The sequence below is a fragment of the Pristiophorus japonicus genome, chromosome 4 (assembly GCF_044704955.1).
Source record: "Pristiophorus japonicus isolate sPriJap1 chromosome 4, sPriJap1.hap1, whole genome shotgun sequence".
NCBI lineage: Eukaryota > Metazoa > Chordata > Chondrichthyes > Pristiophoridae > Pristiophorus > Pristiophorus japonicus.
In genome coordinates this window covers 8,360,862-8,376,594 of record NC_091980.1, presented here as the reverse complement: position 1 = coordinate 8,376,594, position 15,733 = coordinate 8,360,862, and the positions used below count along the sequence as shown (strand labels likewise).

At 50.6% G+C, this 15,733-nt stretch overlaps 1 protein-coding gene across 1 annotated transcript in view; it reads right to left on the bottom strand.

Moving 5' to 3' along the window:
• Nucleotides 1-3,641: 3,641 nt before the first annotated feature.
• The window catches only part of LOC139262825 (myozenin-2), a 45,345-nt gene continuing 33,253 nt past the window's right edge, over nucleotides 3,642-15,733 (bottom strand). The window contains exons 5-6 of the mRNA XM_070877993.1: nucleotides 14,503-14,686; nucleotides 3,642-4,166 (exon numbers count right to left, since the gene is read on the bottom strand). Of these exons, the coding sequence (XP_070734094.1) occupies nucleotides 3,980-4,166; nucleotides 14,503-14,686 (371 nt within the window). The 3' untranslated portion in view covers nucleotides 3,642-3,979. The remainder of the gene's footprint in view (nucleotides 4,167-14,502; nucleotides 14,687-15,733) is intronic.

The window sequence follows — 15,733 nt, the reverse complement described above, 5'->3', positions numbered from 1 at the left end:
TCCTCCACTTAGGACAGAGTGGTCTTTGGCCAGGGACCGCCAGGTGCCAGTGGGGATGTTGCACTCTATCAAGGAGGCTTGTAACATTTCCTCTGCCCATCTGGGGCCCGCTTGCCATGTAGGAGTTCCAAGTAGAGCGCTTGCTTTGGGAGCACATGGTATTGGGGGTAATATACTGACGTGGATAGAGAACTGGTTGGCAGACAGGAAGCAGAGAGTCGGGATAAACGGGTCCTTTTCAGAATGGCAGGCAGTGACTAGTGACTAGTGCCGCAGGGCTCAGTGCTGGGACCCCAGCTATTTACAATATACATCAATGATTTGAATGAAGGAATTGAGTGTAATATCTCCAAGTTTGCAGATGACACTAAACTGGGTGGTGGTGTGAGCTGTGAGGGTGACTTGGACAGGTTAGGTGAGTGGGCAAAATGCATGGCAGATGCAGTATAATGTAGATAAATGTGAGGTTATCCACTTTGGCGGCAAAAACGCGAAGACAGAATATTATCTGAATGGCGGCAGGTTAGGAAAAGTGGAGGTGCAACGAGACCTGGGTGTCATGGTACATCAGTCATTGAAAGTTGGCATGCAGGTACAGCAGGCGGTGAAGAAGGCAAATGGTATGTTGGCCTTCATAGCTAGGGGATTTGAGTATAGAAGCAGGGAGGTCTTACTGCAGTTGTACAGGGTCTTGGTGAGGCCTCACCTGGAATATTGTGTTCAGTTTTGGTCTCCTAATCTGAGGAAGGGCATTCTTGCTATTGAGGGAGTGCAGCGAAGGTTCACCAGACTGATTCCTGGGATGGCAGGGCTGATATATGAGGAGAGACTGGATCAACTGGGCCTTTATACATTGGAGTTTAGAAGAATGAGAGGGGATCTCATAGAAACATATAAGATTCTGACGGGACGGGACTACGGTTAGATGCGGGTAGAATGTTCCCACTGTTGGGGAAGTCCAGAACCAGGGGACATAGTCTTAGGATAAGGGGTAGGCCATTTAGGACTGAGATGAGGAGAAACTTCTTCACTCGGAGTTGTTAACCTGTGAAATTCCCTGCCGCAGAGAGTTGTTGATGCCAGTTCATTGGATATATTCAAGAGGGAGTTAGATATGGCCCTTACGGCTAAGGGGATCAAGGGGCATGGAGAGACAGCAGGAAAGGGTTACTGAGGGAATGATCAGCCATGATCTTATTGAATGGTGGTGCAGGCTCGAAGGGCCGAATGGCTTACTCCTGCACCTATTTTCTATATTTCTCTGTTTCTATGTCTCGTGTCGGGCATGCAGACAATGTGGCCCGCCCAGCGGAGCTGATCGAGTGTGGTCAGTGCTTCAATGCTGCGTATGTTGGCCTGAGCAAGAACACTGACGTTGGTGCCTCTGTCCTCCCAGGGGATTTGCAGGATCTTGCGGCGTCATCGTTGGTGGTATTTCTCCATCGATTTGAGGTGTCTACTGTACATGGTCCACGTCTCTAAGCCATATAGGAGGGCGGGTATCACTACAGCCCTGTAGACCATAAGCAAGTCATCCTCGGCTCTGGGGCACTGCCTAAGCAGAAGGACCCCTTCCCTCCCACAGTCCACCTTCTCAGCAGATGTTGATCCAGCTCCTTGTTTAAAGTTGTCCATTGCTCCAGAACTGTCTCTATTCCGTGGGGGAAAATGGAGATGAAGGAGAAGCTTTGCTGAGCTTCGGGAGCCCGAGAGCACACCCTTAGGGTGCAGCAGAATGAGGGATCGGCGCTTTGCCAGAGTCGTAATGCTCGGAACGTAAGTAACTCCCTTCCTCCGTGGCATGGCGTCCATCGCCTTGCCCCGAGCACTGAGACCAGTGCCGGAGTCAGCGTCTGTCTCACCCGCGTGGAGTTGCTTCCTCGTTGGGAACGGGAGCCGCTGTCCTTGCCGGGTTCTGCCTGCCCACCAGCCGGTTCCCATGGACCGTGCGTCCCACGGACGCTCGTTGTGCCGTGTGTTTCCAGGGAGAGCGGCCGTCGGTCGAGGGCACGATTACCCCCATGGTTGAATTGCCCTCCATGTGGCTGGGAGAATGGTGCGATAATGGAGGTTCTGCCAGTACTTACGGCGTATTTCACCAGCGCAAATCACCACCTCTTAAAAGGGAGAAGTTTTTTAATTGCAATTCTGCACATTCCCTTACACTTTTGGTCTCCGTATTTAAGGAGGGATATACTTGCATTGGAGGCAGTTCAGAGAATGTGAACGGAGTTGATTCCTGAGATGAAGGGGTTGTCCTATGAAGAATGATTGAGCAGGTTGGGCCTGTACTCATTGGAGTTTAGAAGAATGAGAGGTGATCTTATTGAAACATATAAGATTCTGAGGGGGCTGGACAGGATAGATGCAGAGAGGATGCTTCCCCTCGTGGGAGAATTTAGAACTAGGGGCATAGTTTCAGAATAAGGGGTCGCCCGTTTAAAACTGAGATGAGGAGGAATTTCTTCTCTCTCAGGGTTGTAAATCTGTGGAATTCTCTGCCCCAGAGAACTGTGGAGGCTGGGTCATTGAATATATTTAAGGCGGAGATAGACAGATTTTTGAACGATAAGGGAGTCGAGGGTTATGGGGAGCGGGCGGGGAAGTAGAGCTGAGTCCAAGATCAGATCAGCCGTGATCGTATTGAATGGCGGAGCAGGCTTGAGGGGCCGAATGGCCGATTCCTGCTCCTATTCCTTATTCTTTTATGTTATGTTCTTATGTTCTTTTAAAAGATCTCCGTGATCCAGATGTACACGTGTGAAGAGAGTTTAGACCGACTGAAAGGAAAATGTTTGCTATCCAGCTTTTCTTTAAAGGGGAAGCCAGATAAACTCGAGGGGACAAGGAATGGAAGGCTATGTTGATGGGGTTAGACGAAAAAGCGAAAGACTTGCATTTATATAGCGCCTTTCATGACCACCAGATGTCTCAAAGCGCTTTACATGCAATGAAGTACTTTTGGAGTGTAGTCACTGTTGTAATGTGGGAAACGGAGCAGCCAATTTGTGCACAGCAAGCTCCCACACACAGCAACGTGATAATGACCAGATAATCTGTCTTTTGTGATGTTGATTGAGGGATAAATATTGGCCCACGACACCGGGGATAACTCCCCTGCTCTTCTTCCAAATAGTGCGCTGGGATCTTTTATGTTCATCTGAGAGAATAGACGGGGCCTCGGTTTATTGTCTCATCCGAAAGACGGCACCTCCGACAGTGCGGCGCTCCCTCAGTACTGCCCCTCCGACAGTGCAGCGCTCCCTCAGTACTGCCCCTCCGACAGTGCAGCACTCCCTCAGTACTGCCCCTCCGACAGTGCGGCGCTCCCTCAGTACTGCCCCTCCGACAGTGCAGCGCTCCCTCAGTACTGCCCCTCCGACAGTGCAGCACTCCCTCAGTACTGCCCCTCCGACAGTGCAGCGCTCCCTCAGTACTGCACTGGGAGTGTCAGCCTGGAGTGGGACTTGAACTCACAATCTACTGACTCCGAGACGAGGGTGCTGCCCACTGAGCCACAGCTGACACCGATGTAGGGTGGGAGGAGGCTTGTGTGGAGTATAAACACCGAATGACTGGCCTGCTTTCATGCTATAAAATTTGATGTGATCACAGTCCCCCCAAAAAAAGAATCCCCTGTATCTAGTATGTTTTTTCTTTAATGTATGTAATCTGATTCACAACTTCAGTGTGAGACTTCGCATTTAACGCGGCGAGACTGTTCGCTCTGCGTAAAGCAGTTGTGTTCAACGCAGTCCCGTGGAAACATCGCGGTGCAGAACTAATTTAAAGCGTTTGAAGTCATTGTGAAGGCAAATTCTGCTTTAATCTTACAAGGGGGCAGCCCCTCACCCACCCTTCCCTCTCGGTCGCTGTGTTAATAATCTCTATTGGTTCTTTTTCTGGCTGGGAGTGCTTCAGGCTTCCCGAGAGTTGGCGCCCTTTGTTGATGGAGCCTCCCTCACGACTGGGGGCTGTCTCACAACTCTGCGGATTCGGGGAGCGGGGGGCCAGTCCAGCCCTGTGCCAGCCGGTTGAAGCTCGGCCTGTTTGTGAAGCGTTCCGGGTCGACCACGACCGGCTCCTCTTGTATCTCCGTGGGCTCGTATCCCGGCAAATCCAGCAACCTCCTGTGGACGCCAGGGCCACCGAACGGGATGGGAGCTCTGGGGGGGGGGGGAAAAAAAGATGGAATTCATTTTTTTTTTAAATTAAAAAAACAGAATCGCAGAAGTCGACAACTCGTTCCTCCCCTTATTTATTGGGGATTTGCCCTGGAGGGTGGTGCACGGAGCAGTCCCGTGCAATAAATGTTTAAGTCGGTTCACGGGCTCACAGGCCTTTCCTCATAAGTCAACCCTCTCATCCCTGGAATCAACCGAGTGAACCTTCTCTGAACTGCCTCCAAAGCAAGTATATCGCTTTGTAAATATGGAAACCAAAACTGCACGCAGTACTCCAGGTGTGGCCTCACCAATACCCTGTATAACTGTGGCAAGACTTCCCTGCTTTTATACTCCATCCCCTTTGCAATAAAGGCCAAGATACCATTGGCCTTCCTCATCACTTGCTGTACCTGCATACTAATCTTTTGTGTTTCATGCACAAGGACCCCCAGGTCCTGCTGTACTGCAACACTTTGCAATCTTTCTCCATTTAAATAATAACTTGCTCTTTGAATTTTTCTGCCAAAGTTGAGATAGAGGATCAGCCATGATCATATTGAATGGCGGTGCAGGCTCGAAGGGCCAAATGGCCTTCTCCTGCACCTATTTTCTATGTTTCTAAAACATCAAATCTCTCCAACTTTTCCTCAGAAGCAAGGAAGTTATGCTGAACGTTCCTAAATCACTGGTTGGGCCTTGCCTGGAGTATTGTGCCCAATTCTGAGCTCCTGACTGCAGGAAGGATGTCAAGGCCTTGGAGAAGGTTAAGGGGAGATTGACCAGAATGGTTCCAGGGATGAGGGGCTTCAGTCATGTGGATCGACTGGCAAAGCTGGGATTGTTCTCCTTAGAGCGGAGAAGGTTAAGTGGAGATTAAATAGAGATGTTCGAAATTACGAGGGGTTTTGACAGAGTAAATAAGGAGCGACTGTTTCCAGTGTCAGGAGGGTCAGTGGCCAGAGGACACAGATGTAAGGCGATTGGCAAAAGATCCGGGAGGGGGAGATGAGGAGAATGTTTTTACGCAGCGAGTTGTTATGATTGGGAACGCTCTGCCTGAAAGGACAGTGGGAGCAGATTCAATAGTAACTTTCAAACGGGAAACATAGAAAATAGGTGCAGGAGTAGGCCATTCAGCCCTTCTAGCCTGCACCGCCATTCAATGAGTTCATGGCTGAACATGCAACTTCAGTACCCCATTCCTGCTTTCTCGCCATACCCCTTGATCCCCCTAGTAGTAAGGACTTCATCTAACTCCCTTTTGAATATATTTAGTGAATTGGCTTCAACTACTTTGTGTGGTAGAGAATTCCACAGGTTCACCACTCTCTGGGTGAAGAAGTTTCTCCTCATCTCGGTCCTAAATGGCTTACCCCTTATCCTTAGACTGTGACCCCTGGTTCTAGACTTTCCCAACATTGGGAACATTCTTCCTGCATCTAACCTGTCCAATCCCGTCAGAATTTTAAATGTTTCTGTGAGATCCCCTCTCATTCTTCTGAACTCCAGTGAATACAAGCCCAGTTGATCCAGTCTTTCTTGATAGGTCAGTCCCGCCATCGCGGGAATCAGTCTGGTGAATCTTCGCTGCACTCCCTCAATAGCAAGAATGTCCTTCCTCAAGTTAGGAGACCAAAACTGTACACAATACTCCAGGTGTGGCCTCACCAAGGCCCTGTACAACTGTAGCAACACCTCCCTGCCCCTGTACTCAAATCCCCTCGCTATGAAGGCTAATATGTCACTTGCTTTCTTAACCGCCTGCTGTACCTGCATGCCAACCTTCAATGACTGATGTACCATGACACCCAGGTCTCGTTGCACCTCCCCTTTTCCTAATCTGTCACCATTCAGATAATAGTCTGTCTCTCTGTTTTTACCACCAAAGTGGATAACCTCACATTTATCCACATTATACTTCATCTGCCATGCATTTGCCCACTCACCTAACCTATCCAAGTCACTCTGCAGCCTCATAGCATCCTCCTCGCAGCTCACACTGCCACCCAACTTAGTGTCATCCGCAAATTTGGAGATACTACATTTAATCCCCTCGTCTAAATCATTAATGTACAATGTAAACAGCTGGGGCCCCAGCACAGAACCTTGCGGTACCCCACTAATCACTGCCTGCCATTCTGAAAAATACCCATTTACTCCTACTCTTTGCTTCCTGTCTGCCAACCAGTTCTCAATCCGCGTCAGCATACTACCCCCAATCCCATGTGCTTTAACTTTGCACATTAATCTCTTGTGTGGGACCTTGTCGAAAGCCTTCTGAAAGTCCAAATACACCACATCAACTGGTTCTCCCTTGTCCACTCTACTGGAAACATCCTCAAAAAAATTCCAGAAGATTTGTCAAGCATGATTTCCCTTTCACAAATCCATGCTGACTTGGACCTATCATGTCACCTTTTTCCAAATGCGCTGCTATGAATCCTTAATAATTGATTCCATCATTTTACCCACTACCGATGTCAGGCTGACCGGTCTATAATTCCCTGTTTTCTCTCTCCCTCCTTTTTAAAAAAAGTGGGGTTACATTGGCTACCCTCCACTCCATAGGAACTGATCCAGAGTCAATGGAATGTTGGAAAATGACTGTCAATGCTTCCGCTATTTCCAAGGCCACCTCCTTAAGTACTCTGGGATGCAGACCATCAGGCCCTGGGGTTTTATCGGCCTTCAATCCCATCAATTTCCCCAACACAATTTCCCGACTAATAAAGAAATTGGATAAATGCTTGAAGGGGAGAAGTTTGCTGGGCTGTGGGGAAAGGGCAGGGGGAGTGGGATTAATTGGATCTCTCTTTCAAAAAACCAGTACAGGCCCAGTGGGCCGAACGGCCTGTTTCAGTGCTGTCTGATTCTATGAACTCGGAGGCTGGGGATCAATTTCACGGATCTGCCAGAATTCCCTGCCATGTTTCACAGGGTACTTGAGATGGGGCCGGCCCTCAGCAGAGACTTGATGCTGGTTTCCCCGTTCAGGCAGTGACCTCCAGCAATGGGTTACTGATGTGACAACGTTCTATTTATGCCATGGGGGCATGCTGGTGGGTGTAGTCGTCCTCGGATCATATATTCACCACATTGCTGGGCCGTGAAATCATCCCAGTCCCGGAATAGATCCGAGCTTTAAATATTGCACCGGTGCTGTGTTCAGAAGGAGCATTTACAATTAAACTGTCCCCCCCCCCCCCCCCCCCACCAACCCCAAGATATGATGTACCAAAGCACTTTACTCTCTAAGATTTACTCTCCAATAGTGTGTTGTGCAGGTAAATGCGGCTATCAATTTTCACACGCAAGGTCCCAGAAACAGTCGTGCAATACGTGCTCAGATCTTCTGCTATTGGTGATGTTCCACAACGGATTAAATCTTGGCCCCGGGGCACTTGGAGAATTCTCGCCCCCTCCCCTCCCTGACCTTCAGCAATCAGCGCCGTGGGACCCGCTGGTATCGACCCAAACGTCTCGCCCAAAGGGCGACGCCTCCGACAAGGCGACACTCCCTCGCTCTCGCTCCGGGTTACCGGCCCGGCCCAGGTGAGCCAGTCACCGGCAGAGGTGCCTGACTCCCTAGCGACCTTCTGACGCAAGGGTTGAGAGGTGGCGGCCAAGCCAGCCGAGCTGATCTAGTCAGATGTCCCTATAAGGGGGGCAAGGTGAATCTGTGGAGTTTGCTTATTCGACGACGTGTGCATCTGCCAATGGGCTGAAGAGCTGCCAGCCAGCCAGAGCGGATGGAGTGTCTAGTTTGGGCTTAGAATAGGAAAGTGAGGCAGGGCTGATAACTCCCGAGATCTCATTACTCAAAACTGTCACTGAACAAATTGCCTGTCAGCAACCAACAGATCTGGAATCGGATCTGTACTATTTAATTTTCATGTATTCAAAGTTAACTGCTCATAGAATTTAGGAGCAGGAGGAGGCCATTCGTCCCTTCGAGCCTGCTCCGCCATTCAATGAGATCATTGGCTGATCTTCGACCTCAACTCCACTTTCCTCCATATTCCTTGATTCCCTCAGTGTAAAAGATTTATCACTCTCAGTCTTGAATATACTGAGCCTCCACAGCCCTCTGGGGCAGAGAATTCCAAAGATTCACCACCCTCTGAGTGAAGAGGTTTCTCCTCATCTCAGTCCTAAATGGCCGACTCTTTATCCTGAGACTGTGACCCCTGGTTCTAGACTCCCCAGCCCGGGGGAAACACCCTTCCCGCATCTACTCTGTCAATCCCCCTCAATCTTGTGTTTCAATGAGATCACCTCCCATTCTTCTAAACTCCAGAGAGTATAGGCCCAACCTGCTCAATCTCTCGTCATAGGACAACCCTCTTTTCCCAGGATTCAAGATATTTTGCTAATAAGATATTTACGCAAAGCATTTGTGGGTATTTGAAATCAGATATGCTTTGTGCAAGGGAATTGAATGTGTTCTTCAAAATAGCTATAGGGAAGGAGCAGGAGAACAAGACTAACTGGATAACTCTTTCAAAGAACGAGCACAGAGGCACGATGGGCCGAATGGCCTCTTTCTGTGCTATGATTGCGTTGGATGCGGAAGAGTCTGTGGTATCTTGTCCAATGCTCTTTCTCATTCTGAATAACCAAAAAAATCACATCACTCCTCTATTGGTTATTTATGGGCTGTTGCTGTAACACTGTGCAGCAAAACTAGTTCACCGTCTTATTTTTTTATTCGTTCCTGGGATGTGGGCGTTGCTGGCAAGGCCGGCATTTAATGCCCGTCCCTAATTGCCCCTCGAGAAGGTGGTGGTGAGCCGCCTTCTTGAACCGCTGCAGTCCGTGTGGTGAAGGTGCTCCCACAGTGCTGTCAGGGAGGGAGTTCCAGGATTGTGACCCAGCGACGATGAAGGAACGGCCGATATATTTCCAAGTCGGGATGGTGTGTGACTTGGAGGGGAACGTGGAGGTGGTGGTGTTCCCATGCACCTGCTGCCCTTGTCCTTCTAGGTGGTAGAGGTCGCGGGTTTGGGAGGTGCTGCCGAAGAAGCCTTGGCGAGTTGCTGCAGTGCATCTTGTAGATGGTGCACACTGCAGCCAGGGGGCGCCGGTGGTGGAGGGAGTGAGTGTTGAAGGTGGTGGATGGGGGGCCGATCAAGCGGCTGCTTTGTCCTGGATGGTGTCGAGCTTCTCGAGTGTTGTTGGAGCTGCACTCATCCAGGCAAATGGAGAGTGTTCCATCACACTCCTGACTTGTGTCTTGTAGATGGTGGAGAGGCTTTGGGGAGTCAGGAGGTGAGACACTCGCCGCAGAATACCCAGCCTCTGACCCGCTCTTGTTGCCACAGTGTTTATGTGGCTGGTCAGTTAAGCTTCTGGTCAATGGTGACCCCCAGGATGTTGGTGGTGGGGGAATTGGCGATGGTAATGCCGTTGAATGTCAAGCGGAGGTCATTAGACTCTCGCTTGTTGGAGATAGTCATCGCCTAGCACTTGTGTGGTGCGAATGTTACTTACCATTTATCAGCCCAAGTCTGAATGTTGTCCGCCTTGTTGCATGCGAGCATGGACTGCTTCATTTTCTAAGGAGATGCGAATGGAATTGAACACTGTGCAATCATCAGCGAACATCCCCACTTCTGTCCTTAGATTCCACCTTAGGCCACAGCTGGAGTACTGCGTGCAGTTCTGGTCACCACATTACAGGAAAGATGTGATTGCACTAGAGAGGGTACAGAGGAGATTTGCGAGGATGTTGCCGGGACTGGAGAATTTTAACTATGTGGAAAGATTGGATAGGCTGTGTTTGTTTTCGATGGAACAGAGGAGGCTGAGTGAAGACCATAGTGAGGTGTATAAAATTATGAGGAGCCTCGATTTCCCTTAGCAAAAGGGTCAACAACCTGGGGAGATAGATTTAAAGTAATTGGGTGGACGTTTGGAGGGGATTTGAGGGGAAATGTCTTCACCCAGAGGGCGGTGGGGGTCTGGAACTCACGGCCTGAAAGGGTGGTAGAGGCAGAAACCCTCACCACATTTAAAAAGTACTTAGATGTGCACCTGAAGTGCCGTAATCTACAGGGCTACGAACCGAGAGCTGGAAAGTGGGATTAGGCTGGGTAGCTCTTTGTTGGTCGGTGCAGACACGATGGGCCGAAATTCCGTGCTGTAAATTTCTGTGATTCTATGGAGGGAAGGTCATTGATGAAGCAGCTGAAGGTGGTTGGGCCTAGGACACCGCCCTGAGGAACTCCTGCAGCGATGTCCTGGGGCTGGGATGATTGACCTCCAACCACCACAACCATCTTCCTTTGTGCTGGGTATGTCTCCAGCCAGTGGGGAGTTTTCCCCCTGATTCCCATTGACTTCAGTTTTACTCAGGCTCCTTGATGCCACACTCGGTCAAATGTTGCCTCGATGTCGAGGGCAGTCACTCTCACCTCGCCTCTGGAGTTCAGCTCTTTTGTCCATGTTTGGACCGAGGATGTAATGAGGTCTGGAGCCGAGAGGTCCTGGCGGTACCCAAACTGAGCATCGGTGAGCAGGTTATTGGTGAGTAAGTGCCACTTGATAGCACTGTCGATGACACCTTCCATCACTTTGCTGATGATTGAGAGTAGACTGATGGGGCGGTAATTGGCCGGATTGGATTTGTCCTGCTTTTTGTGGACAGGACATACCTGGGCAGTTTTCCACATTGTCGGGTAGATGTCAGTGTTGTAGCTGTACTGGAACAGCTTGGCTAGAGGCGCGGCTAGTTCTGGAGCACAAGTCTTCAGCATAACAACCGGGATGTTGTCGGGGCCCATAGCCTTTGCTGTATCCAGTGCGCTCAGCCGTTTCTTGATATCACGTGGAGTGAATCGAATTGGCTGAAGACTGGCTTCTGTGATGGTGGGGACCTCAGGAGGAGGCCGATATGGATCATCCACTCGGCACTGCTGGCTGAAGATGGCTGCAAACGCTTCAGCCTTGTCTTTTGCACTCGTGTGCTGGGCTCCGCCCTCGTTGAGGGTGGGGATATTCATGGAGCCTCCTCCTCCCGTTAGTTGTTTAATGGTCCACCTCCATTCACCACTGGATGTGGCAGGACTGCAGAGCTTTGATCTGATCCGTTGATTGTGGGATCGCTCGTCCTGTCTATAGCATGTTGCTCCTGCTGTTCACCATGCATGTAGTCCTGTGTTGCAGCTTCCCCAGGTTGGCACCTCTTTTTTTAGGTACATCTGGTGGTGCTCCTAACATGCTCTTCTACACTCAACATTGAACCCGGGTTGGTCCCCTGGCTTGACGGTAATGTTAGAGTGAGGGATATGTCGGGCCATGAGGTTACAGATTGTGGTGGGATACAATTTTGCTGCTGCTGATGGCCCACAATGCCTCATGGATGCCCAGTTTTGAGCTGCTAGATCTGTTCTGAATCTATCCCATTTAACACGGTGGTAGTGCCACACAACGTGATGGAGGGTGTCCTCAGTGTGAAGACGGGACTTTGTCTCCACAAGGACTGTGCGGTGGTCACTGCTACCAATGCCGTCATGGACAGATGCATCTGCGACAGGTAGCTTGGTGAGGACAAGGTCAAGTAAGTTTTTTCCCTGGTGTTGGTTCTCTCACCACCTGCCGCAGGCCCAGTCTGGCAGCGATGTCCTTCAGGACTCGGCCAGCTCGGTCAGTAGTGGTGCTACCGAGCCACTCTTGGTGATGGACATTGAAGTCCCCCACCTAGAGTACGTTCTGTACCCTTGCTACTCTCAGTGCTTCTTCCAAGTGGTGGTGGTATGTGGTAATCAGCACAGAATCAGCGTGAATCACTTTGAGAGTCAGGTTAGTGGAGGAGGGCTTGAGTGACTGATGCGTTAAAGTTTATTTAATGTGGAGTTCTGAAAAATGACAAGAGCATTGAAAGAAGGAAGATCTTGCATTTATATAGCACCTTTCATGACCTCGGGGGATCCCGAAGTGCTTTACAGCCAACGAAATACTTCTGAAGGATAGGCACTGTTGTAATGTAGGAAACGCAGCGGCTAATTTCCACACAGCAAGCTCCCACAAACAGCAATGATATAATGAGCAAATAATCTGCTTTTGTGATATTGATTGAGGGATAAATATTGGCCCAGGACACTCCTGGGAGAACTCCCCTGCTCTTCAAAACTTGTCTGTGGGATCTTTGTTTATTCATTCAGGGGAGGTGGGTGTCGCTGGCAAGGCCGGCATTTATTGCCCGTCCCTAATTGCCCCTCGAGAAGGTGGTGGTGAGCCGCCTCCTTGAGCCGCTGCAGTCCGTGTGGTGAAGGTGCTCCCACAGTGCTGTTAGGGAGGGAGTTCCAGGATTGTGACCCAGCGACGATGAAGGAACGGCCGATATATTTCCAAGTCGGGATGGCGTGTGACTTTACTTGTGGTTTTACATCCATCTGTGAGGGCAGATGGGGCCTCGGTTTAACGCCTTATCCAAAAGACGGCACCTCAGACAGTGCAGCACTCCCTCAGTACTGCACTGGGAGTGTCAGCCTGGATTTTGTGATTGAGTCCTTAGAGTGGGACTTGAATCCACGACATGCTAAAAGAAATACTTGCATTTCTATAGCCCCCTCATGACCCCTGGACATCCCAAAGGTGCTTCACAGACAATGAAGTATTTTTTGGAGTGTAGTCACCTGGAGTATTGTGAGCAGTTTTTGTCTCCTTACCCAAGGAAGGATATACTTGCCATCGATGGAGTGCAGCGAAGGTTCACCAGACTGATTCCTGGGACGGCAGGACTGCCGTATGAGGAGAGATTGGGTCGACTAGGCCTGTATTTACTGGAGTTTAGAAGAATGAGAGGGGATCTCATCGAAAGGTATAAAATTCTGACGGGGTTGGACAGACTGGATGCGGGGAGGATGTTTCCCTGGGGCTGGGAAGTCTAGAACAAGGGGTCACAGTCTCAGGATACGGGGTAGGAAATTTAGGACTGAGATGAGGAGAAATGTTTTCACTCAGAGGGTGGTGAACCTGTGGAATTCTCTACCACAGAAGGCTGTGGAGACCAAGTCACTGAATATATTTAAGAGGGAGACAGATAGATTTCTAGACAGAAAAGGCATCAAGGGGTATGGGGAAAAAGCGGGAATATGGTGTTGAGATAGAGGATCAGCCATGATCATATTGAATGGTGGTGCAGGCTCGAAGGGCCGAATGGCCTACTCCTGCATCTATTTTCTATGTTTCGATATCACTGTTGTAATGTGGGAAACGTGGCAGCCAATTTGCGCACAGCAAGCTCCCACAAACAATGACCAGATCATCTGTTTAATTTTAATTATTCTACATCAAAGGCAAGGGTGCTACCTCCTGAGCCACAGTTGACACATAAGGAGGAGTTTGCAGGAATATTCTGCTGGCACCGAACTTCATGTTGGAGAAACATGAGAGGCGATCTTATTGAAACGTATAAGTTTCTGAGGGGGCTGGACAGGGTAGATGCAGAGAGGATGTTTCCCCTCGTGGGGGAATCTGGAACTAGGGGGCATAGTTTCAGAATAAGGGGTCGCCCATTTAGATGAGGAAGAATTTCTTCTCTCAGGGGGTTGTAAATCTGTGGAATTCTCTGCCCCAGAGAGCTGTGGAGGCTGGGTCATTGAATATATTTAAAGCGGAGATAGACAGATTTTTGAGCGATAAGGGAGTGAAGGGTTATGGGAAGTGGAGTTGAGGCGAGGATCAGATCAGCCGTGACCTTATTGAATGGCCTGGAGCAGGAGTGGGCCATTCGGCCCCTCGGGCCTGGAGCAGGAGTGGGACATTTGGCCCCTCGGGCCTGGAGCAGGAGTGGGCCATTTGGCCTCTCGGGCCTGGAGCAGGAGTGGGCCATTTGGCCTCTCGGGCCTGGAGCAGGAGTGGGCCATTTGGCCCCTCGGGCCTGGAGCAGGAGTGGGCCATTTGGCCCCTCGGGCCTGGAGCAGGAGTGGGCCATTTGGCCCCTCGGGCCTGGAGCAGGAGTAGGCCATTCGGCCCCTCGGGCCTGGAGCAGGAGTGGGCCATTTGGCCCCTCAGGCCTGGAGCAGGAGTGGGCCATTCGGCCCCTCGGGCCTGGAGCAGGAGTGGGCCATTTGGCCCCTTGGGCCTGGAGCAGGAGTGGGCCATTTGGCCCCTCGGGCCTGGAGCAGGAGTGAGCCATTTGGCCCCTCGGGCCTGGAGCAGGAGTGGGCCATTTGGCCCCTCGGGCCTGGAGCAGGAGTAGGCCATTTGGCCCCTCGGGCCTGGAGCAGGAGTAGGCCATTCGGCCCCTCGAGCCTGAAGGCTCGAGGGGCCGAATGGCCGACTCTTGCTCCTATTTCTTACGCTCTTATGTTGCGAAGCAGACTGCGTTTACCTGTTGAAGCACCTGTAGGCTTGCGATTGAATTTGAGGTGGGGCCTCAGGCAGTTGGTTGATCATGGTTTCCAGGAGATTGGGCTGGTCACCCAACGCTTCTGCCCACGGTGATTGGTAGGACTTGGGGACAGCTGTGATGTTGAACTTCTCGGGTGGGATTTCCTTCAAGGGTCCGGAGTATCCTGTTTGGTGAGGAAACAGAAAAATGAAATCCAGCCTTCTGTACACATCGAGTTCAAAAATTGCAGTCCAGAATCTCTGCTCCTACGTTTATTTATTATTTTATTATATATATTGCCTGTGTTTCTCTCTTTGATGACTCTGCCATTTACACCCTCTCGAGACTCATCTTTTGTCTCTTAACTGGTCCCATTACTATCTCCTTCTGCCTCGCACCATCATCCCTTTTGTCTCTCTAATCTCTCCTGCCTTCCACCCTGTCACAGACCTTCTCCTTTTGTTGTTCACACCCCTTCCCCCTTTCCCCTGTCCCTACACTTGCTTAAAAACCTGTTACATCTCTAACCTTTTCCCGTTCTGACGAAAGGTCATCGACCTGAAACGTTAACTCAGTTTCTCTCTCTCCACAGTCGCTGCCCGACCTGCTGAGTATTTCCAGTATTTTCTGCTTGTATTTCAGATTCCCAGCATCCGCAGTATTTTGCTTTGGTAATGGAATAGAGCCCCTCCACGGCCTCATTATCCCTAACTCTGTAACCTTCCCCAGCTCTACAACCCTCCCAGATCTCTGCGCTCAGGGCTGGTTGCGATAACTCTCGTGGTTGAGTAGCCGAACCTTGAGCACCATGAAAAATGGCTACTTGCAATGAGCTATCCGCAAAATTGAACTCGTCCAAAACTCTGCTGTCCTGTGTCTTAACTCGCACCGAGTCCCGCTCACCCATCACCCCCTGTGCTCGCTGCCCCGTGTCTTAACTCGCACCGAGTCCCGCTCACCCATCACCCCCTGTGCTCACTGCCCTGTGTCTTAACTCGCACCGAGTCCCGCTCACCCATCACCCCCTGTGCTCGCTGCCCCGTGTCCTAACTTGCACTGAGTCCCACTCACCCATCACCCCCTGTGCTCGCTGCCCCGTGTCCTAACTTGCACCGAGTCCCGCTCACCCATCACCCCCTGTGCTCGCTGCACCGTGTCCTAACTCGCACCGAGTCCCACTCACCCATCACCCCCTGTGCTCACTGCCCCGTGTCCTAACTCGCACCGAGTC